Raw genomic sequence first — 24,184 nt, 5'->3', positions numbered from 1 at the left:
GCAAGAGGTGCAGGTTCTCCTCACACTTAAGAGAAATGCTGATCACTCCTTGCTTTTTGTTCGCATGAGGGTAAAATCTTGCAAAAACTCATAATCCACAAATATCAAGCTGAGAAGAAACAAGGGGATTAAATGCTCAGTTTCTATAAGAGTCGGATATAAGTTTTGTCTGAGAAAACAAAAATGAAGAGGCCAGCAAGTGATGGATTAATGCAAGGACAAATGCCGAGACACTTGAGAAGATGCCAGCCTTGACCACGCTAGTCTGTGAGACAGTCCTAATCTTACCTTCAAGTGCTCTCCCATGCACCCCATGTTCCAGTGCTGCAACAATACCATACTATTTATGGTTCCCAAACTCACCTTGATGGATTGCTTTATTTAACTTGGCTCACTACGTGCCTACCTCTTCCTTGCTGACCTGGAAAATAACTCCTCATTCTGAAAAATAGGATCCACTTATCTCCCCATTGAAATCCATCCTTTCTCCCACCGCTCTACCTTGGGTATAATTCTATTTTAACATTCAGTACAATGCACCTCAGTTATTTGTTTGCATGAATCTCCTTTGTGAGGCTAGGTATACTTGAAGCTGGATTCTATGTTGGATTCCTTCTCATATCCTGGTATAGGGCCTGATACACAGAAAGCACTTACAGAAATTTGTCAAATTAGTGAAAGCAATGGTTGATGGACTGTCCAACTTAGATTATGCAGAATGACGAAATCTGAGGATTGTGATATAAGTTACATATTGTTATGTTACTAATCTGGTTTTCCTCAGAACAGTGACCCACATTCTTTGGGCATAAAATGCCTCTGTTAAGTTAGGTGATGTTGACACAATATAGTAGTAATAACAAACATTTATGTAGTTCTTACTACTGTAGGTAATGTTTTAAGCACCTGCATACATTAGACCATTTAATTTTCACAACCTCTAATGAGGGAGCTACTAGTAGTATTCTTATTTTACAGTGGAGAAAAATGAGGCACCGAGGTGTTAAATGAATTTGCCCAAATCACACAACTAGTAAGGTACAAATCCTGAACTCAAGGCCAGGCAGTCCGGCTCCAGACTTGTGCTCTTGACCACTGCACTCTGCTTTGTAAAGACAACAACAGAAATTCTACTTTGTGCTCCAATTTGCATTGAACAATTGCATCCTTTCTTGATATTTCACATGCCACTGGTGATTATTTAATTGAGATAACATAAATGTTTAAAGAATAATTATAGCTCCAACTGAAATTGGTGTTTTATATCTAGTTTTTCCTTCTTTTTCTAAGTGTTGGGAGGTACAAAACAATATGCCATTCCTTTCAGAACACTTTCTTCCTTTTCATTGTGAATTGTATTTTTTTATATCATAGTCACAGATCGGATTGGCACGTCTGATTTATGCAGAGCAACCTAATACCATGTAAGTTTATGAGCCTTCAGAAACACCAACAGTAATCACATCCCTTTTCTAAATGTACATCCTGATGTAATCCTTCAAGCCTACTGTTAGAAAGTGCTCATCCTATTCCAATTGGTGGCTGGTCCTTGTGTGCTATACACCTATATGAAACCTGTGGCCATGGGTTTACAGAGCTGATGAAGAATATTCTCTTGTACCTCTGATGGTGTTCATCTCTGTGGTTCTTCCACTGGAAACAATTCACCATGTATGGAACAGAAAAATATACACATCTTTGAAACAGTATTTTCACTGTGTTGACAGGGTATTTCATGAAAATTAAACCAAGAAGGAAAATCGCATTCTCCAGCCAGATAAATGAAGAGTGGTACCTCTTGACTAATTCTGGAAATGCCAAGGGGTTGAGTGATTTATGACTATGACCAATATTGCCAAAGAAAGATTAAAGGGTCTCACTCACAGAGATATACTATAGGAAAAAATGGAAAAGTTATTAGCGTAACAGCCAGTTGAATGCCATACTGGATTCTAGAACAAAAATTTAAAAAGCAAGACCTTTGGATTTTGATCCACCTATGTTTCAATATTTTATATAAATGAATGAGATAATCACCTGATAAATGTTTTCCTTGGTATAATACTTGCTACTGTTTCTTTTAAAAATTTCAATTTGTAGTGCTAACAAGTGTTTAACAATTTGAGGATGTGAATGCGAAATAGTTATTTTCATCAATTTAGTACTACTGTAAGATTATAAAGTATTCATGCTTTTCAAAGGAGCACTGTCACTGAAACTGGGAACAAACATCTTCATGAGCAGTTAGTTGTTAATATGCTTTAACACATCATGTCATGTGATACAAGTTTATGCAAATAGCGTATTAAATACTCTGATGATAAGCACAGCCACTTAAGTGTTGGGCCATTGCCTCCATTTAACCAATAGGGTGAAAAGTAATGAATTCCCTTCATTCTAGTGTTAATGGAGAGTGCAAGTCCTATGTGTATCTCTTTCATTCATTTACTGCCTGATTCACTGTATGAATATGTGTTATTCTTTTCTATGTGCCAAGTACTACTGTTCTGGCCTCTGGGGAGACAGTGTAAATAAAACACTAGACCTTATGGAGGTTAAAAATCTTAGAAAAGAAGATAGACAAACAGCTAAACAAATCACAGACTATGAGAACAGGCAAGGGCCTGTTCTTCAAAGTGTGGAACGGGGACCACCACCAGCAGCAGCAGCACCTGGGAGCTCATTAGAAGTGCAGAATCTCAGGCCCTGACCAAGAACTACCCGGTTGGAATCTGTATTTTAACAAGTTCTCCAGAGGATTCTCATGCACTTTGAAATCAGAGAAGGGTTGATGTTGAGCCGTCATTCCCAGCCCTGCGTGTATAATAGAGTCACCTGGGGAGAATTTAGAATGATTGATAGCATTGCCAGACTTCCAGAGATTCTGATTTACATGATTTGGGGAGGGTCCTAGGGGGTGGCATGTTTTATAGTTTCTCCAGAAGCTTCTCCTATGATGCTCTTCTTCGGTTGAGAGTCATGATAATGGGCTGTATCCTGAGTGTGCTAGGATGTCCTAAGAGACTTGAGGTCAGGGGACTGATGTAACCTGATTTACACAGAGGAGGAATCCTTGACCTCAGCTGAGCAATGGAGGAAAAGAGAGCTAGACATGATCTCCCACCTCTGTGCCTGACAGAATGACAGCTCCCTCTGCAAGATGAGAACCAGAATGTGATGTAGCCACCACATGTGGCACTGAAGACAAACTAAGACATGATGTTAATTCACAGCCCACAAATAATTCCACCTGTGGGGGGGACAAGGGAACACACAAAAACATCCACAGTAAAGCCAAGATAAAAAACAGAGGCGATCGATTTCTCTCTCAATTACATACCTGAGGGCCTTTCATTCCCAGGCCTCCTTTTTCTCCTTTTGCACCAGCCTCTCCTCTTGGGCCCTAAACACACAGAATTTCCGTATTATTTTCTCCCTAAAAGAGAACACTTGAATATTTACTTGAATTTTTTTTTAAAAGTGGAAATGCTGAGTCAGCAACACAGACAGAAATTGGAAAGAGAATTCCAGGGATGTCATTGGTCCATCTAAATCTCGAAAGCTCCCCCCTCATCTGTGTGAAGACACTAGAGTCTAATCTGAAATTTAGGTGCTTGGGCATCTGCAGACAAAGGGAAATGGGTCCTGGAAGAAATATTGAACAGTTGAGCTTTTCAGTTCTGCTGTCTATTTGTCCTCAAAATGTTTGTACTATGAACCCATACATTTCTTAGGTTAAAAAAAAATCCCTAATTGTGCAAATCTGGAACCAAAATATTTCAGTAGATTTTCTATTTCAATAACCACACTAAAGACGGGTCATAAAGAAGATAAAAGTAATGGTAAGATGGAATTTAGATATGTCTACTTTTGGAATACTGTATTGTCTACTAACTGTGGATTCCTTATATTATGCAGAGAGAGACCTTCATGCTGTATTCGGTTTTTGCTTCACCTTTTAAATTACATGGTGAAAGAGGTAATGTTCTATAAAATGGAAGGAGGGATGCTGTAGTGTTATTTTGTTTAGCATGAAATAAAGGCAGTGAATCTATTGAAATGCTTCCCCACATTCCCAGTGGCAAAGATTTCTCACTTGAAAGTAAGAAAATCGAGCTTTCCTCAGCTGGTAAGTAACAACAAAGAAAAGCAATCAAACTAGAAAGAGATAGAGGTCCAAGGGGAAGACTGTTTACTGCTTGGAAATCTTAGTGAGTTTCTCTTCTGATGTTTAAGGATATTTTGCTGAACTTCTACACACCAAGCTGCCAACATAGAATGCTTTTATTTTCTAACTGTGTGTCATAAAAACGTTGAAAACTATCTGAACCATATTGTCCTGCATGTGCCAAATAATACACTTATTTCTCTTACTTCTCTTACTTTCAAAACTAGTTTGAAAAGGAAAGAAAGTTGTATCTTTTTTTTGTGTGTGGTATGGCTTCTTTCTTTAATATCAGCATTTATTTCTCTTCTGTCTCATCCTTACTATAGGCTACATTTTGCCCTCTCTTCTCATGTGATCCGTGTAAAGAGCCAACTATGGTTTATTCCTTGCAAAGGAAAATGTGCAGCTCCCTGGAGAAGTGAGCTGGAAAGGACAGGCTGAGTGCCACACTATAGATCACCACGCAGAAGATTCCAGCTGTATCTGGAGCAATTCTTTCCTAGAGCGCAGCCAATCTTTCTACATCACGGACATCCAGATATGTAACACTGAGCCATTACTGTGCTAAATTGACCACAATTCCCAGAGTTGAGGCTCAATATTTTCCTTGGCTCAAGGTCTCCCTGGATTATCCTAAGGACCCAGAAACCAAACCTTCAGCGACTGCTGCCCAATATGTTCATACTCTTTCCACCTCTTAACTGGGACAAAACTTAGAATGTTTTACAAGTTTTACAAGTCAAAATGGTATTGTTTCCTTACTTCATTACCTTGAAAATGCTTTAAACATCTGTAATTCTGCAAGGTGGTTTGAGGGTTTCTATCAAGACTTCAAATTCTTCCATACCCAGATTCTGCTATATGGTCTCACACCCTGACTGGTCTTCACACATACCTGAGGGCCCTTAAGTCCCCAGGACCCTTCAAGTCCATCTGGGCCTGGAATGCCTGTTTTCCCCTGTGCCGAGAAACAATCAACCTATTAATGCTGTTTCCTAAGAATTTTATTTAAGTGCAAGACTGTTAATATTCCTGTGGTTATAATGGCAATGAAGATCTTTACAAAAATAGACGAAATAAGGACAAATACAAAGAAGAAAATAAAAATCCAAATACTTACCAAGCAGAAATACGGTGTATTTACTTCCAGTCTTTAAATGTAGGTGCACATTCACACACACACCCCTGCTCCTCAGTAAAATTTGTATTATGCTATATCTTTCTTGGGCATGTGGCTTGAAAATAACGAAGAATTTGCTTCGTATTTTCTTTAAACATCTCCAAGTATTTACTATATCATATTTATAGTCAAATAGACAAAATATCTAGAGATAAAACATTAAGCATTCTCTTCACATTGTTCTGGACTCTGTCACAGATAAAAATTCCCACCCCAAAAAGGAAAAAAAGGATTATGAAAAGCTTCCTCTAGGTAACTATTAGGATAGCCTAGGTTTTATATCTTGGTTCTTATAGAATTGGATGTGATTAAATGTCCGTCATTGCTACCTTTTTCTTGAAATCAGAAAGAAGGATTTTTTAACCTTTTCTCCAACTGATTTCATTTATTTCATGCCATTTTGTTGGATTTACTTTTCTTTTTGTTGAAGTCTAACTTTGAAGTTTGCTATGGTCTAAATGTGTGTGTGATCAACCCCCTCAATTCATACACTTGAAGCTTAATCCTTCGTATGACTGATTGTACTAAGAAGCAGGGCTTTGGGGAGGTAATTACATCATAAGAAGTCCAATCTTACGAATGGAATTAAAGACTTTATAAAAGAGACTCAAGGAAGTAGTGAGCTCCTTCCACCATGTAAGGGTATGGCAAAAAGCAGAGGAAATAGCAAACCTTCACCAGACATTGAATCTGCTGGTGCCTTGATATTGAACTTCCTAGCTTCTAGAACTTTAAGAAATAAAATTATGTTGTTTATAAATTACCCATTTTAAGGCATTTTGTTATAGCATCAGGAACAGACTAAAACAAATTGTGTGTGCGTGTGTATGTATGTGTGTGTAAACTCTCCTTGTCTGTCTAAAAGTGTCTATTTTACATTCACTCATAGTTTAGTTAGGTATAAAATTCTAGGTTAACAGTTATTTTTCCTCTATACCTGCATGTACTACTACTACTGTTTTCTGAAAAGAAATCTGCTACAATTTAATTTAGTTATTCATTTCATGAGTAAAATCTTCTTTTCTCTAGTGAGAAATATCATAGGCTCATAAAGCATGTATAAGGTATCACTAATACGTGCAAAAGGGATATCATATGGTTTTTGATCTATGTTTTTGAATAAAATATTCAGAATATGCACTTTGTATTAAAGTTTCATTGTATTTTATTGTCTTATATGGGGTTTCTACAAATTGTAAGTAAGGGTTGAGAGTTAATTGAACAAAACTCTAAAAGAAAGGTTATTCACTGAGTTATATGAATTCATATTTGAAATCCAAATAAAGTTCTGAACTTATCAATAATTGGGCTAAATACTGTCTTTGGTCATTAATTTTTATGTTTTTTTAACTAAAGTGCTCAAATTTTATTTTATTTTGAAATTTGAATTCTTGAAATTGTAGCCTAAAAGTTTTCCAACATTTTATTGCATGATCAATGTTATCAGAAAGCAAAAGACATTTAGGCTGGAAAGAGACTACAGAGTCTTTATCTGGGTCCTTGACTGGACATAAAATATTGATAATTTGGAGTTAAGAAAAAGAATCACTGACCTGTGGGCCTGTATGTCCTCTTCGGCCATGAGATGCCTAAAACAAGAGGGAAAAATGGATATTTTTAATTTAGTAAATATGCCATTTATATATGATTTAAATTAGTAATGGAAACTTGGAGGCACTGACATAAATAATAGTTCCCACACAGTGCTTAAAACATTCAATTATTACTATACCATGAAAGCAACATGTTGCCAACTCTGAATTTCTATCCTAGGGCACTAGGTAATTGAAATCATAGACAACTGATATCTACAGATACTTATGAGAACAGGCTGTGGTCAATAGTTTGTCCTCCACTAAAATTTTTATGAGAGCTGTTCACCAGCTGTATAATTGATGGATTTTAATTTTATTTCTTTTTGTTTTTCCCCAAGCTTGTCCAAGTAAACCAGAAATAAGGAGTGGATTAGCCAAAGGCAGGAGGCCAGAGGAAAAACTGGGAAAATTGGCTTCAGGAACTTTGTAATAGATTTAAGTTCAGAAATTAAAGATAGCCAAACTGTTTTATTTTTTTTTCAAACTGTTTTATTTTTTAAAAGCCAAGTAATATCCCAAGAATTCAATAGTTACTTACTTCAGTTTATTAATAAAATATCCAACCAAAATAATGGTGCTTTATAATCAAGTGGATTTCTTACTCTATGTAGGGTTAGGAGTATGGGTACATTCCATATCAGTTTCTCATCAATCAGCAAGTCAAGAGACAATAACATTTTTTGTTCTTTTTGTCTAACTCACTAAGGGTCTAGCAAAACTCACATCCAGGGCTTACATAATTCAGTAAACATCAGATGACATTGTCTTGATGGAAATTTGAAATGTTCTTGGACAGGCCAGTACTGCAGGCTTTAAATTCTGCTAATCATATTTTAAAGCCTATTGTTATTTAAGAAACAAGACTGTGAGTTGCATTTCTTTTAAGTATTGGTGAGTCATCCTGAGACAAAGTTTAAATTCTGTCAGAGGGAGGACAACAAGCTGATTCTACTACTTCAGTACAAGGGTTTTGTCTGTTCCAATTCAATTCATTTCAGTTTCATTCAGAAAAAAAATATCAACTAAAAAATCTACCAGTAGATACTTCCATTCAGACAAAATATCTGCTATTCTTTAAATTACATGAAATGGGTACCACAGGAGCATAACTATCACACACACATGCACAAATCTTTGACCTCAAGAGACTCTCGTTGTTTAGGTTTTGTAGGTAGATAAATACTATAAGATAATTATGGAAAATGTCATAAACAGTGGTAAGTTGTAAGTATGAGTTTCAAAGAAATAATTGTATTCAGTTTGTAAAATCAGGAGAATTTTCCAGAGGAAGACGTTTTTGATATGGGTTTAAAAGGACAGGTAGAAGTCTCACATCCTAGGGATGTAAGAAGTCTTTCCAGAGCAGGGTATGGCCTAGGTGATGAAGTATTTGGTGGAGACAATAAGGCCACTGGGGTCCAAGGTGTGAAAAGAGAGGGAAGTGGCAGGATGGGTAAAGGGTTGGTACAATGTGCATCAGAAGCCACTGGGTTCATGGAGCAGGAAGTGTCTCTGGTCAGATCCAGGCTTTAGGTGGATGCATCCAGTTGCAGTAGGAGGAACTGAAATAAACCTTGTATTCCAGCAAAATAAAGAGTTTCTGATATACCTTAAGGAATACAGAGCAGATGTCCATATTCAAAAGTATTTCTCTGGTTCACGGTCACCATGTTTGAAACATCACCTACAAACATTTGTTCTCTTGTGTCTTTAAGCTCAGCTTTTGAAAGGGCTTGAGTAAAATGGGTCATGGCAACATATGTTTATTGAGTCCCTGCTCCTCCCAAGCCCCTGCTAGGTCATGGTGAGCAGGCTCTGACTCCTGTCCCTAGTGAGGAGTTTTTAAATCTAACCAAGGAGACAGACTTTAATCCACCAGTCGCACAAGTAATGGGAACACACTGAGAAGTCATCGCCTCTCCCTTTTGTTAATGGATATTTGGGGTTTAAGCTCCAGTTGAAAGTCATGGGAGAGGTACTTTGGCAGATAGAAGAGACAGGAAAACAAACAGTGAAATAGGTTAAAACACGATTTTGCAAATGTTTTGTAAATGAAAGATGAAATCTCAATACGTCCCGTGGTTTGCCCAAGGGCGGGTAGAGTTCTGGTAACATCCACAAAAATGGACTTATATTTGAAGCCAAAGTGAGTGAGCACATCAAGAAAGAACCTGAGAGGAAGAGGACCCCGTACAGGATACTTAGCCCCTGAATTCCTCAGTCTGGCTTCCTGAGTGTTTCTAGGACCCAGTTTCCTAGATAGGTGTGGACTAATTGGGGACAGAGAATCACCGGGAATAAAGCAAGATGGTGAAACATCACAATATTGAATCTTACTGGCAGATTCTTACTGGTTCGCAATGAGGCTGAACTGTGCCAGAGCACTTCAGGAGGCCTGTATAGTAAGGCCAAGAAGACTGGAAAGGGCCAAGCATAACTAATAGCCCTCTGGACTGAACAGGAATGAAGACATGCTTTGGTTTGAGGCTACAGTTGCTTCTCATTAGCCCTGGCACAAGAATCTCTTCTAATTCTCAGGAAGCAAAGTGTGGTTCAGAAAGAGCCAACCCCACCTACGCCCCTGCACTGCTGCTTTCTGTCTCTGGTCCTGCTTCCTTGCCTCTCAGGTCCTAGTCCGAAGGGGCCCCAGCAAACTTCCAGCTGATTGGTTCACAGAGGCCCCAGCAAACTTCCAGCTGCCAGCTGATTGGCTCCTCTGCAGTGATGCTCATTGGGCTGTTTCCCTGCCCTTTCAGACCAGGGAGCTGCTCATTGGGGGACTCTTTTGGCTCCGCCCATGCGACCCAGCCAATCGGCCTCAAGAGCAGGAGGAGTGGGGGGTTGAGAGGCTGGGGAAGCCGGTGGTGGCAGTTGGGCTCTGAGGGAATTCCTGAAGAGCTGGTGTGGTACAGCCTTGTGTGTTCTAAAAATAAAGTTCATTTCTGCTCCTGAATTGTGCCCAGCCAGGCTGCGGCAACTATGGTAACAATTAAGTAGACTCCCTCAACACCAAGAGTTCTCAACTGAATGGGGGGTGCTTAGCTCCCTTCCCCAGGAAGGATTTAGTAAAGTCAGGAGAAACTTGTGTTGTCACAAGTCAGAGGTAATACTGGCACATAGTGAGTAGAGGTCAGTGGTGACATTAACCTCCAACAGAGCCCAACATGAAGGGTGATTCAACAAAAGCCAATAGGACTGGGGCTGAGAAATCAGGCTCTTCAACGTGGTTCTGAGCTCCTTGAGAGTGAAGATCACCTCCTAGTTGACTTTATATCTCTGGTAGTTCGTAGAGTTGCTGGTGCATTGTAGATGCTAAATAAATGTTTGTTAAATGGATAAATGTCAAATCAGTTCAATGGTGGCCCTTCATGCCACATCCTGCTATTGGCCATCCTCCAATCACTTACTAGATCAGCAGGATCTTAGTGCACTGCGAAGTCCTGAATGCTCATTATCAACCTACATTTAAAATAATTTTGTTTGTAGTGCTGGGGATTGAACCCAGGGCCTTGTGTGTGCTTAGAAAGCATTATATTACTGAGCTATATCCCTGGCCTGGTTATATTTCACAGTTTTGCAGTGAATGGTATAGATCTTTCTTCTTCCTAAAATAATAATGAAAAATCAAAGGGAGATCAGAAGAGTAGAAGAAAGGAACTAAGAGGGAAAAGAGAAATACTGGGGAATGATATTGGGCAAATTATATTGTTATTTTGTGTACATGTATAAGTATGTAATAACAAATCCCTCCATTATGTACCAATAGAAATATGGAAAATAAAAAGACAATTTTTACTAAAAGGAAATGTTTGTTTATTAATTAATTTTTTGATTGATTTATACTGGGTATTGAACCCACAGGCATTTTACCACTAAGCCATACCTCCAAGCCCTTTTTAAGTTTTTACTTTTAATTTTGAGACAGGGTCTCACTACAGTTGCTTAGGATCTCGCTAAATTGCTGAGGCTAGCCTTGAACTTGTGAATCTCCTGCCTCAGCCTCCTGAGTTGCTGGGATTATAGGGGTGTGCCACTGTGCCTGGCAGAAATATCTATTTAAAGCAATAGAAGTTCAGTGAATCAGACAAAGGAGAATGAAAGGAAGGGATAGGGGATAGGATTAGGAAAGACAGTGGAATCAATCAACATAATTTTCCTATGTTCATATATGAATACGACCAGTGAAACTCTACATCGTGTACAACCATAATAATAGGATCCTAATTAGACTAAATTATACTCTATGTATATATAGTATGTCAAAATGCACTCTACTGTCATTGTATATCTTTTTAGAACAAATAAAAAAAGAACACAAAAAAGAAAAGAAAAATGAAAAATGAAATGGTATCCAATGAAAGTTCTCCTAATGAAAAAAAAAGCATTTTTTGATACTATAAATATGATATATGCTGATTTTTAGATATTTAAATAGAGAAAGTACACAGAATAAGCCTTTTAAAATCATCACAAATTCTCCATACATAAATTCTAAATAGTGATACTTTGCATTAAAGAGGGATCACACTCTTCATGCTATTTTAAATTAAAATATTACATTGAAATTTAATTAAAATATTACATTTTACTTGAATAGAAGGAAAAAACGAAAATGGAATGACAAATCAAGCGGTCACCTTTCTACTATATTGTAGAGGGCTCCATTTTGTCCTTCCACGGCCCCTGAGCATGACCAGTTTGCTTCTCTCCCTTCCTATTGTCTTGTCAATTCTTTGAATTTTTTTTTTAAAGCAATAATGTTGTTTTCGTTTCTTTGAGACTTTGAAGAACTGTTTGCCAGAGTTGTACTTTTTCCTTGAATCATCCCTCTTCTAATCAGGGTTTATTTACCTGTTGGTAATGATTTTTCTTCTCTCCTATGCAGCTGCTGATGATTAATGATCTGATTAATTCATAAAAGAATTAATAGTATTGCTGACCTTTAGCCATCTTTGAACAGGAGCACCTGTTGACTGCAGAATTTACGGGGAGGTGTGTAGATGAGATTGAGCCAGTAGCTTTGATATAGATTCGCTGCTCTCAAACACTTTCTTATCAAAGCTTTATTTATTTATTTATTTTACCTTAGAGCTACATCTTCCTCCCAGCTTTTGGCATTGAAGAGATTCGTGGAACTCACAGGAAGCCCCTAAAGTCCTGGTGTCTCTGTGCTGTTTCCTCTGACCTCATTGTTTGCAGCCTCCGGGGGGGCCTTGGCTGGATTTGTAGATAATACAGATGGGCTCTTTTTCACTTTCTCATCCTTATCCTTCTTCCTCTGCTAATTGTGTTTGTGCTAATTGTGTTCCTCTCAAACCACAGTGCCTCTGGGTTTTGTTCACCAGTGCTTTCCGCACAGTGCCAGTTACTTTTAGAGAAATCTGATCCCAGCTTATCAGATGTAAGTAGATGTGTGTTAACTCTCCAAATCCTTCCTCATTAGGGTACAGATTTTAAAGTAGTTGGCTGGTATTTGCCATCCTTTGTGGTCTGAAGCTGTGGTCCTGTTTGTTTCTCTAATTTGAATTTCTTTGGGGTGAGTTGCACAGAAGAGCAATCATGTTAAAAAAAAACACCTTTGCTTTGCTGTTTTTTGAACTGGAATTCCTTAACTCCTGTGAACCTGGCTGAATCTGCAACTCAACGAGGGGCCGTATTTCTTAGCAGTTGTGGTTTCAATACGACTTGGCGACACTGCATTAGTCTCTAGAGGCTATAAAACAATAAATGCACACTCTCACATGCCAGGATTTCCTGGATGATAGTCTTTAAATTGAAAATATTTTCCAGGGGTATGTAAGCAGCCTACACCCTTTTAGAAAGTGAAATGAATAGCAAATGCATTTCTTTATACGCATTAAAACAGCGTTATTGAAGTGCTTTCCCAGCAATCCAATTCTGCCCATTTTAAATGTAATCTCAGTTCTTCCTTCCATTTCCTCTCCCTTGCAAAGAAGATGGGTAGGCTTCAAGACACAAGATATATATATATATATATATTTTATATATATATATATATATAATATATATATATATATATATAAAATATATATATATATATAAATATATATATATATATATTTTTTTTATGGAGTCTAATAGCTAGCTCTATGAACCACTTCTGCTCAGAAAGTAAAATGTGTAATAAATGCAACATCCTCAACTACTTTTTCTTTGTGCTCAATTTTAAAACATTTTTTTTTTGGGGGGGGGAAGGAGAGGCGAGTGAACTTGGAGAGATTGGATAACCAAAGAATAAAAAGAAAATGTTGCAAAATGAGATAAAATAGGTTTAATTTAGACTGATGCAGGTGTCCATGTAAATTTCATTTAAATTATTGCTTATTGGATAAAGACTTTCTTTTATAATCTCTGTGCTTTTCTAAGTAGTCAAGCACAGAAAAAATTTTTTAAGTATTCATTTAAAAAAACCCAACAAAATAAAACAATGAAAAAAAAAAAGATACCCACAAAGGGTTCCACAAGAACTAAACTAACTCTCAGAGATATACCTAAACCAGGGCTGCTTTTCTTCCATTTTTTCCAGACTCACTATATAGTTATAAAATTTGGAAAAGGAATGGCCTTTGGACTTTGAAAAGACATTCCTTGCAATCACAGTTAGCCTTGAAGTAGACCAAATGTTGACCCCCCTAGTTGGAGGCTCCCCCCCCTTGGGTAGTCTCTCCTGATGGCAATTTCTCCTGCATCCATACTTTCTTCTCCAGTTTAAGAGGCTTTCCCAAGTCCTTCACCAGTCTTATTCTGAGCAATATCCTAATTCAGGCCCCCAAGATAGTGAGACTCAGTGCAACCATTCCCCCCATCCCCACAATCAGCCATAGTCATGACTAAAAGCATGTGAGACAGAATTGTCCGCAACCTTCAATGACAATGTAAGCTCTGGAGCCAGGGGTCTCCTTGTCTAGGACACTTACTGTCTTTCTTCTGGAGCCTGGTGTTCCAGGGGGTCCTGGCCAGCCTCTTCTACCCTGTTAAAAGAACAGATAAACATGTGAAGGCAATTGCCCAGCGCTGACACAGTTCCTGCTTAACATCAGCTTGTGCTCGAGGGAGAACAGATGTGTTCGAACCAGCGAGAAAGCTACCTCCCTTTGGAATGTGGCATTAAGTTTCAGTGTTCATACATCACATTTCCATGTGGGTGACAAGGACCAGCAGGACAAAACACTGATGACAAGGCTTCACCTGTTCATCACCACTGTCTAACTTGTATCTGGATACACATCAGAGTATTCAAATCAAGCTACTCCCACCATCGGCATGATGAAGCATGCTATGTACCAGGGACATCTGCAACTGGTTTGGATTTCTTCTTTGGCTCACCTTTGTAGCTTAACACAAAGCTACAAACCTGAATAAAACCTCATGATACTCACAAGTCTTCCCAAGATGCAAAACTACAGTATAATTTACAAGCCTAGAAAATACAAAAGTAGGCTATTCAAACTATTCTGCAGATGAAAAAATTGAGGTTTACAGAAAGTGGTCCAAAGTCACAAAGTTAGTAAGGAATAGAACTTCCAAAAAGTAGGTCGTCTCCAAATCAAAAAGTTCTGCCTATCAGACTTCTTCCCTAGCTGAAGTTATCAAGGGAACTTTCTTATCAAGAGGAATGGTGCATGTCTATAATCCTAGCAACCTGGGGGCTAAGGCAGGAGAATCACAAGTTTGAGACCAGCCTTAGCAACATCGCAAGACTCTGCCTCAAAAAAGGGATGTCGCTCAGTGATGAAGTGACCCAGGCTGAATCCCCAGTACAAAAAAAAAAAAAGGTATCAGGGACATTTTTCAGATAATTATTTAAGAAGAAAATCTTGAAAAACAGGTTATGACAGAACAAACAGTGAGATTTCATGAGATCAATCCCAAGAGATTTGCCTTGGGTGTATGGGCCACATAAATCTACCAGGTCTTGTTTTTTTTTTTTTTTTTTTTTTTAATCAAATCTTTAGTGGATGTGTCCTCTGAATTCTGGGAAGGCCTAAAGCTCTTTCACTTGCACGGTTTTATTGCTGTCATTGTTCTCGAAATCAGCTAACCCTACATTTTAAGTTACAGTTAGATGTTTGTATTCATGAATAAAGACCTCAAGGATACAGCTTGATGAAGCAATCACATCAGATTTAGAAGAGAATGTTCTTCCAATCCCAGGGAAGCTGATGAGCAAGAGTAAAAGACATTACCGTTCCTAACAGTGGTTTTCCTGCACCAAGTATATTCAATCTGATTTCAAATTCTTTATCAGGCATTTCATATTCTATTACTTGACCTTGAGTCTCACTGTTGTCCCATCATCATTTTATAAGTTTCCTTTCAAATGCCCACATAATTACTTGTCTTCCACGTTCTCCTTTCAAGCCCTTGGGTCCTTCTATGTAAATGTCAAATCCAGGAATTCCCTGAAAAAAAAAAAAGAAAAATTCATAGGTTTTTGAATTATTTCTTCTTAAGAATGTAACTTCTCTACAACACATTTTGGCATCCCTCAAAAAGTTGACATGAGAAGCCCAATCCATTTGAAAGCAGAGAGGTTGCAATGACAAATGGCTTCCATGTGTTTTCTTTGGTTTTAGCAGAAAGAGAATGGAAACCTAAGGTGAGTGTGTGGGTGGAAATTAAGAGCTCACCACAGAAGGCACAGCCCAGGCAAAGAAGGGTGACAAGACTCAGGTGGAAGTCAACTCTTATCCTAGGTTTCCCTTCTTGCTACTCCTTCTCTTCACATTTCCTTTTTCTTGTGGTGTAAATTTATACTTGAGAATCGGTAGACTTTGCTCTCCTCTTCCCTGGAGAGAAGGCAACTGCTCCTGATGGGTTCCACCATAATAATGTAAGCAGACTGCTGGATGCTGAAGTCTATACCTGCCACTCCTCTCCTTTTTCTTCCTGGATGCCCGGCTGCCCCCCACATACTATCCCCACATGCTTAGCCCTACTTTTTTGGTTTCCAGGAAATTCTGGAATCTTGAGGGTTTTTTTTCAATGTTCATGCAAACATTCGAGTAGGAACTTGGGTAGGCACACATTATGGGATGTTATCCTTAGCAGGCAAACTGAAGGCTTTCTAACTTGGATTTAAGGACCACAGACAGAGTTCCGTGATGCTGAGACAATCAATTGAGCCAATCAATTCAGTCGATGCTCTTATAAATTGAAAGGGGACAACAATTATCCAGTCCTGCTGAGTGCCAGCTGCCGGGATGTTCAGCTGATGGCATCCCAGATTACCTTCATCAATCAATAAGTAATTTGCCATCACCAACAGGGACATATCATTGCTCCAGATACTTTGTAAATAGTTTTTATACTTACAGAGCCTGTAGGCTAATAGGGTGAAAATGATGAATCTGGAGTATATTTTATATAACTGATATAACTAAAATGTACATAAGAAAATATTTATTTCAGTTACCTACCAAAACCAAAGATTATTTTCTACATTTTAATTTCCCCCCTTTAGGTTTAAGTATTTGACTCTTAAATTCTCTAAGCAGATATACCTAAAAGATAAAGGTGGAAAATTGTATTTTAACAAATATAGCGAGTGAGAAAAAAGGAAGGAAAAGTTCAGAATTTTGTTCCACTGGACACACAAGCCCCTTATTGTAGTTCAATTCTACAGGATTTGATTGAAATGATAGAAAAGAATTACACACTACTATATTTAATAGAACAAACAACCTCAATTACATATAGATAAATAGTTTTGCTGATGTGAACATGAATAAATTTAGTCTTTTCATGATGTATGCAAATGGACAAAAAATACCATTTAACAGAAACTTATGATTAAACATGAGCTTCTAAGAATATTGTCAAATGATTAAAATTCTAGACTTACTAGACTCTGTAGATCAGGTAAAAGATTTAGCTCAGTTCCCCCACCCCCAGCATTACTGGAAATTAAAAAAAAAAAAAATCTTCCTGTCAAAATGGGAAACTCCAATCAGCCAAATGAGCTTTCCTCTGATCACAAATTCAATCTGCATAAGCTCAGGTTTTCAGGAATATGTGTCATTTGCATGCATTCCTGTGAATAATCTGATCATATGTGTGTTCTATTTTTCCTGTCTTGATTTTGTTCTCCTGAATTCTTCCTGAAATAGCAACACATTAAAACCACATGTATAAAAAAATCACAGAGATTGATTCCCAAGTATTTTGTATTTTTTGAGGCTATTTTGAATGGAGTAGTTTTCCTGATTTCTCTTACAGTGGATTCATCACTTATGTATTAGTTCTAGAAGTTTTCTGGTGGAATTTTTTTGGATCTTCTAAATAAAATAGTGATAGTTTGATTCTTCCTTTCCTATCTGTATCCCTTTAATTTCTTTTCTTTGTCCAATTGCTCTAGATAGAATGTCAAGGACTATGTTGAATAGAAGTGGTGAAAGAGGGCATCCAAATACTTGGGAACCAATCTAACAAAAGAGGTGAAAGACCTCTACAATGAAAACTACTGAACACTAAAGAAGGAAATTGAAGAAGACCTTAGAAGATGGAAAGATCTCCCATGCTCTCAGATAGGCATAATTAATATTGTAAAAATGACCATACTACCCAAATTGTTATACAAATTTAATGCAATTCCTATTAAAATTCCAATGACATTCTTCATAGAACTACAAAAGCAATCATGAAGTTCATTTGGAAAAATAAGAGACCTAGAATAGCCAAAGCAATCCTTAGCATGAACAGTGAAGCAGGAGACATCACAATACCAGACCTTAAACTATACTACAGAGCAACAGTAACAAAAACAACATGGTATTATCACTAAAATAGACATGTTGATTAAAGTACAGAATAGAAGACACAGAGACCATCCCACATAAAAACAGTTATCTCATACTAGACAAAGACACCAAAAACATACATTGGAGAAAGGACAGCCTCTTCAACAAATGGTGTTGGGAGAACTGGAAATCCATGTGTAGCAAAATGAAATTAAACCTCTTTCTCTCACCATGCACAAAACTCAACTCAAAATGGATCAAGGACCAAGGAATTAGACCAGAGACCCTGCTCCTAATAGAAGAAAAAGTAGGTCCAAATCTTCATCATGTCAGATTAGGCCCTGACTTCCTTAACAAGACTCCTAAAGTGCAAGGAATAAAATTAAGCATCAATAAATGTGATGAACTCAAACTGAAAAGCTTCTTCAGTTTCCTTGAGGTGAAGAGAGAGCCTACAGTATGGGAGAAAATTTTAACCCCATGTAAATCAGATAGAGCACTGATCTCAGGATATATAAAGAACTCAAAGAACTTAATACCAACAAACAAATAACCCAATAAATAAATGGGCTAAGGAACTGAACAGACACTTCTCAAAAGAAGATATACATGCGATCAACAAATATATGAAAAAGTATTCAACATCTTTAGTATTAGAGAAATGCCAATCAAAACTACTCTAAGATTTCATCTCAACCCAGTCAGAATGGCAGTTATCAAGAATACAAACAACAATAAGTGTTGGCAAGGATTTGGGGGAAAAGGCACACTCATACATCGCTGGTGGGACTGCAAATTGGTGCAACCAATATGGAAAGCGGTATGGAGAATCCTTGGAAAACTGGAATGGAACCACCATTTGACCCAGATATCCCTCTCCTTGGTCTACACCCAAAGGACTTATAAACAGCATACTACAGGGACACAGCCATATCAATGTTTACAGCAGCACAATTCACAGTAGCTAAACTGTGGAACCAACCTAGATGCCCTTCAACAGATGAATGGATTAAAAATGTGGCATATGTACACAATGGAATATTACTCAGCAATAAAATCATGGCACTTGCAGGTAAATGGATGGAGTTAGAGAAGATAATGCTAAGTGAGGTTAGCCAATCCCCAAAAACCAAATCCAAATGTTTTCTCTGATATAAGGAGGCTGGTTTGGGCTGGGGATGTGGCTCAAGCGGTAGCATGCGTGCGGCCCGGGTTCGATCCTCAGCACCACATACCAACAAAGATGTTGTGTCCGCCGAGAACTAAAAAATAAATATTAAAAATTCTCTCTCTCTCTCTCTCTCTCTCTCTCTCTCTCTCCTCTCTCACTCTCTCTTTAAAAAAAAAGGAGGCTGGTTCACAGTGGGGTAGGGAGAAGGAGCATGGGAGGAATAGACAACTCTCGATAGGGCAGAGAGGTGGGAGGGGAAGGGAGAGGGCATGTGGTTAAATATAATGGTGGAATGTGATGACTATTATTATCCAAAGTACATGTATGAAGACACAAATTGGTGTGAATATACTTTGTATACACCAGAGATATGAAAAATTGTATTCTATATATGTAATAATAATTGTAATGCATTTTGCTGTCATATATAAATTTAAAAAATTAATTAAAAAACATTATATGATAAGGAATAAAGGTTTATTAAGAATTGTAATGCAAAAAAAAAAATAATAATAAGAGAGCTCATGTATAATGGCATAATTTGGCGTGAACATACTTTATATACAGAGTTAGGAAAAATTGTGCTTTGAATGGATAATTATGATTGTAATGCATTCCACTATTGTCATGTATGTAAGAAATTAAAAAAAATAATAGAAAAAGGGAAATTCTAATCAAAGTCTACGGAAAGTGTGTATCAATATCTCAAATGAATTTCTGATCATTATATATAGATAATTGAATTGTCCATCTGTTTAGACTACTGTTTCTTATTACTCTTATTTGTGGATATTTTCCTGTTCTAAATTAGATACTTTGCAGTTGTGTCTGCAAAACTCTTGGGTCACCAGACCATTATCAGAAGATGTCATTCAGTGAACAATGTTGTCATCAAGTGCAAATTCCTCTGCTTTATAAGTAAACTCATCTTTAAAGTGCACCTAACATTAACATTTATCAGTATTTATATTTCACCAAATTATTCCTGTGAGCAAGGCATTATATACTTGAGGAGGACACGTTAAAGAAAAAGTCACATAAAATTCCTAGTTGACCCCATTCTATCAGCAGTTGGTAGTACCACGTTTTATAAATTGTAGCCATTTTGGGTGTGTAGCACACCTCTCATACATTGCTAGTAGGAGTGTGAATCAGGGTGAACAATTTTGAAAACTGATTATAAAGATTTAGACTGAATATAGGCATCCGTGTTATTATCCAGAAATTCTGCTCCTAAAGTAGATAGTCAATAGAAAACGTACAAAAGTGTACCCCAAAAACCTGTACAATAGCATCTACTGCAACACACTCTATAATAGCAACAACTGGAAGCAGCCCAAGTATCTATCAATGATAGAATACACAAATAAATCATATTCTCACGATGGAACACTATACAAACAAGGGTGAATGAACTAATGTTAGATGCAACATGAAGGAAACTCACAAGCATAAAGTAGAGCAAAAGAAGCTAGAAATGGAAGAGTAGACACCAAGTGATCCTGTTTATATAAAGTTCCAGAACAGGGAAAGCTCATGTATGGGGCTAGGAGGGTTATGATCTAGGAAGGGTGGGTCTTGACTGGAGCAGGCCCGAGGGAGGCCTCTGGGATGCTGGTTTGTTTCCTTTCCTTACCTAGAAGATAACTAGGCGTCTTCACATTCATCAAGCCGTGCATTTATAGGTGGACATTTTTCTGAAGTACGTGACAATTCAACAGAAAGTTGAGCAGACATTTAAAAATAAACCTAAGTCTGAGTCCATTAAGGTTTTAGAGATGTACTTAAGCAGGCAATGAAAGTTCTTATAGTACTGATGATGTTCAGTGCAGGACACCAACCTGCATTGGTGTGTGTCTGTGTGTGTGTGGGTCATGCTTTCTCTACTGGATTGTGTCCCTGCGAGAGCAGGCACCTTTTTTTGTTGGGAATGGTGACTGAATTTTGGTCCTTGAGCTATCCTGTAACAGAAGTGGTGCTTCTTCCGAAAACCCTCGGTTCGAAGATGTCCATGGAGACTGCCCAGTTGCTATGGTGATGCCCTGTTCAAAAGGAGGTTCTGAGCCAGCTACAGGACTACCAGTTTTTGACCTTGAAGTTCAGACACCAACTGCCCGGGGGTAGAAAAGTAGAGCTGCAAGCTGATAATTATAATTGGGCTGTTCATACCGGTGACCTTAGTTCTGCTTGTTTTGAAGAAATTTTCTCACAATAACCCTTTTGATGTTAAAACTTATATAATAAACATGCTGAGCTGGCTCTGCGGATCTCTGAACTTAGTGTCAAAAGTTTTGCCAGATTTGCCTTGGATTCCTGGAAATGAGGTTCCTATTCTCAATTGAGAAAGAGTCTTGGAGAATAGAAAGAGAGAGAGAAATGGGTTTGTTTCTGTCCATATTTTCAGGCATTCAAAAGGAAGATAATGGAACGTACTGGGATCCCTTCATCTCTCTGCCACACAAGAATATGAAAAAGATCTAGCACTGATATCTGCTTTTAAAATTCTATAATTACGATGGTTGGTATTTAAAACTCAGGATTGCTATTGCATCATAGAAAGGAAACATCTCTCCTTATCAGAAAGGCCTATGGGACCAGTCCTAAAACAGTCCACAAGCCCACACAGCACAGGTCTTACCGGATCTCCTCGAAGGCCCTTTGGTCCACGGTCACCAGAAGCACCTCTCTTTCCTGGGCTTCCCTAAAGTGGATACAAGTCAGAATAAGGACAAGATGAGAAATTTTAATGAAATCAATAAGAATATAAACAAAGAGCTAATCTTCTTCCTGCTGTGAATAATTCACTATTTTTCTGCTCAGGTTATTTCTAAATTTGAAAAAAAGATCACGCCCTCCCCCCAAAAAAGTTCTGGGGCATAAATAACTTAGTAGTGAACTTGATTATTTGTCACAGTGGTGAGCTCTGTGTTCCAGATACTTTTGTCACCCTTTTAGTTGTTATGAATATTCTATGAGCTAAGTATTATTTATTCTCTCTCTCTTTCTTTGGACTGATAATTTAGCCCAGGGGAACTTTATCACAGCACACCAAACTCAGCTCTTTCTTTCTTTCTTTCTTTCTTTTTTTTTTTTTTTTTTTTGAGACAAGGTCTCTCTAAATTGTAGAGGCTGGCCTTGAACTTGCAATCCTCTTGCCTCAGGCTCCTGAGTACTTGAGATTAAAGCTGTGTGCCATCACACCCAGTTAATTGTTATTTTTTTTTTAAATAAGGCAACTGAGATTCAGAAAGGTTATGCAATTTGTCTGAGGTGGTTGTATCAGCTAGAAAATAAATTTCTGACTCAATGGTTCCCACTCATAGACAAAGCAAATGATAGAAGCATGGTTGGTACCAATATTCTAGATGAAAATGGTTGGCATGACCCCATGCGCTGACTGGCCCCACAGACCCCTTGTGACCACCCTCATTCTGCTTTTTTATGGGAGCTGCCTCGGTGGCCCCAATACTTCACTCCTCCTTGTCCCTGTGTCTTTTTCCATGCAGCTCTGAAATGATTGCAGCTGCGGTGGGCAGGATTCCCTTCCCACTGGAGGGAATCAACAGAATGACTGGAGATGGTCAACAGAAAGAGGAGTGTTGCTGAAAAAGTTCCAAGCGAGGCCCTGAGAGGTCTGGGGTGTTGGCTTCTGCCCTGGCCATGAAAAGCTCATGGCCAACATGGCCGGGTGAGCTGTAGGTCCAAGGAGCACAGGAGACACATAGAACAATGCATGTGGACAACCTTTAGTCATGCGAGCCAAGGTCAGCCTCACCCACCCTAGCTCAGCCGATCCCGTGGATGCAGAAAAAATAAGGTTTAATGTTGTGCGTGATTGGGGGTCTCATGAGTGGTGGTCACAAATCAGTTTGGGACAGTAGCTGACTGATACACCTGGGGTCGCTGTTTTACTCCATTAATCACCTTTAACTTCAAGGACAGTTTTTGGTTTTCCCTTATTGAATCCCTACCTGGGATCCCTCATCACCCTTTTCTCCTTTTCTTCCAGGAAGACCACTGTCCCCCTAAAAGACAAAGAAGGAAAAGCTCAAGTTCCCATTTTCTTAATGGGAAATAGCTCAGAAGGGGTCTGTGTGGTGGAAGGAAAAGGCTCTACCTGTTCTCCATTTAGCCCATCAATTCCACTTTCCCCAACTTCTCCCTGAAAAGACAGGTGTGATTAGACCACAGTGCATCACATCTACGTGGAAAGAAGTCAGACAGCAAACCCAAACAGTCTAATTTTAAACTTTGCACACAACCCATTGGTTAGACTGTGCAATATAGAATATTACTTTAAGAGAAACTGTCAACAAATAATATACAAAGCATACAATAAAAGAAATAAGCAAAATGAGATTGCTAATGCTAGAAAAAGAAGGTCAACAGAAACTTCAGTGGTATGATCTACTGGTCAGCAATAATGTAAAAAAAAAATATTTCCAGATAATAGATAAATGAATGGGCCTGGGCCATACCTCCTGTCCATTTAGTCCTCTGCTTCCCTGAAAATAGAAAAGAATGGCAGAAGTTAGTTTGCAAAAGGGAACTGCTGAGTGTTGAGAAGGCAGCATGACTCCTCATGCAACTCCTACCTTAGGACCTTTGGTGCCGTAGCATCCCTTAGTACCTTGCTCTCCCACTGGTCCAGGGGCTCCTCTTTCTCCCTGAAAAAGAGCACGTATCCAGATGAGCTTCTCCTACTGGAATCTGGGTTCTTTCTTGGACACTCCGCAAGATTTTTGTTGTTGTTGCAAAAATATGTGTGTGACTGTTCATGGTTTACCCTCCAGAATAATCCGTGCTTATTAAAAACAAAGATTGGAAGTAAATCAGAGCTATTCTGATGACAGTCCTTTGCTTTTCTTTGGATCCTACCTTCATGTTGCCTGTATTTGGCTTCTCTCTCTGCAGCTGGTCATCAAATCATATCTTTTCGATCTTCTTAACCTATCTATTCATTCTGTGTCAAGCTAAGATAATCAGCTCCTTGTTTTGCACCCACGACTGGAAGACTTTTTAGCCTACCTTATCTTCACCGGAAACATTGCCTGAGCATGCAATCATTTCTGATCATCTTTCCGATCATCCCCATCATTTTTACTCCTGTGCTTAACTTGATTCAATCACTGTCAATGGGAGACACCCTCCAAAACATGTGTAGGGTATTTCCAGACTCCCAATAACTTTACCCCCCTCCTGCAGTGTCCTGGGTTCCAGCCATGTTGACCATGTGCCATGCAAATTTTTGTATGCCCTTGAACATATTGTTCTCTCTGTAGAATGTTCTTCCCCACAAACTTCGCCTAG

General features: G+C 38.3%; 1 protein-coding gene across 2 annotated transcripts in view; it reads right to left on the bottom strand.

Annotated features, from left to right (window-relative positions):
* Window positions 1-24,184, bottom strand: part of COL6A6 (collagen type VI alpha 6 chain) — a 147,091-nt gene that overhangs the window by 49,469 nt on the left and 73,438 nt on the right. For both annotated transcript variants that reach the window (XM_081301126.1, XM_081301125.1), the window contains exons 15-24: window positions 23,470-23,541; window positions 23,353-23,379; window positions 22,992-23,036; window positions 22,846-22,899; window positions 21,513-21,575; window positions 15,301-15,366; window positions 13,882-13,935; window positions 6,902-6,937; window positions 5,064-5,126; window positions 3,341-3,403 (exon numbers count right to left, since the gene is read on the bottom strand). In XM_081301126.1, coding sequence (XP_081157252.1) covers window positions 3,341-3,403; window positions 5,064-5,126; window positions 6,902-6,937; window positions 13,882-13,935; window positions 15,301-15,366; window positions 21,513-21,575; window positions 22,846-22,899; window positions 22,992-23,036; window positions 23,353-23,379; window positions 23,470-23,541 — 543 coding nt within the window. The remainder of the gene's footprint in view (window positions 1-3,340; window positions 3,404-5,063; window positions 5,127-6,901; window positions 6,938-13,881; window positions 13,936-15,300; window positions 15,367-21,512; window positions 21,576-22,845; window positions 22,900-22,991; window positions 23,037-23,352; window positions 23,380-23,469; window positions 23,542-24,184) is intronic.

The sequence above is a fragment of the Spermophilus citellus genome, assembly GCF_964194105.1.
Source record: "Spermophilus citellus genome assembly, chromosome: 7".
Lineage (NCBI taxonomy): Eukaryota > Metazoa > Chordata > Mammalia > Rodentia > Sciuridae > Spermophilus > Spermophilus citellus.
The sequence above is the reverse complement of the archived record's forward strand: the minus strand, read 5'-3'. Positions and strand labels throughout refer to the sequence as shown.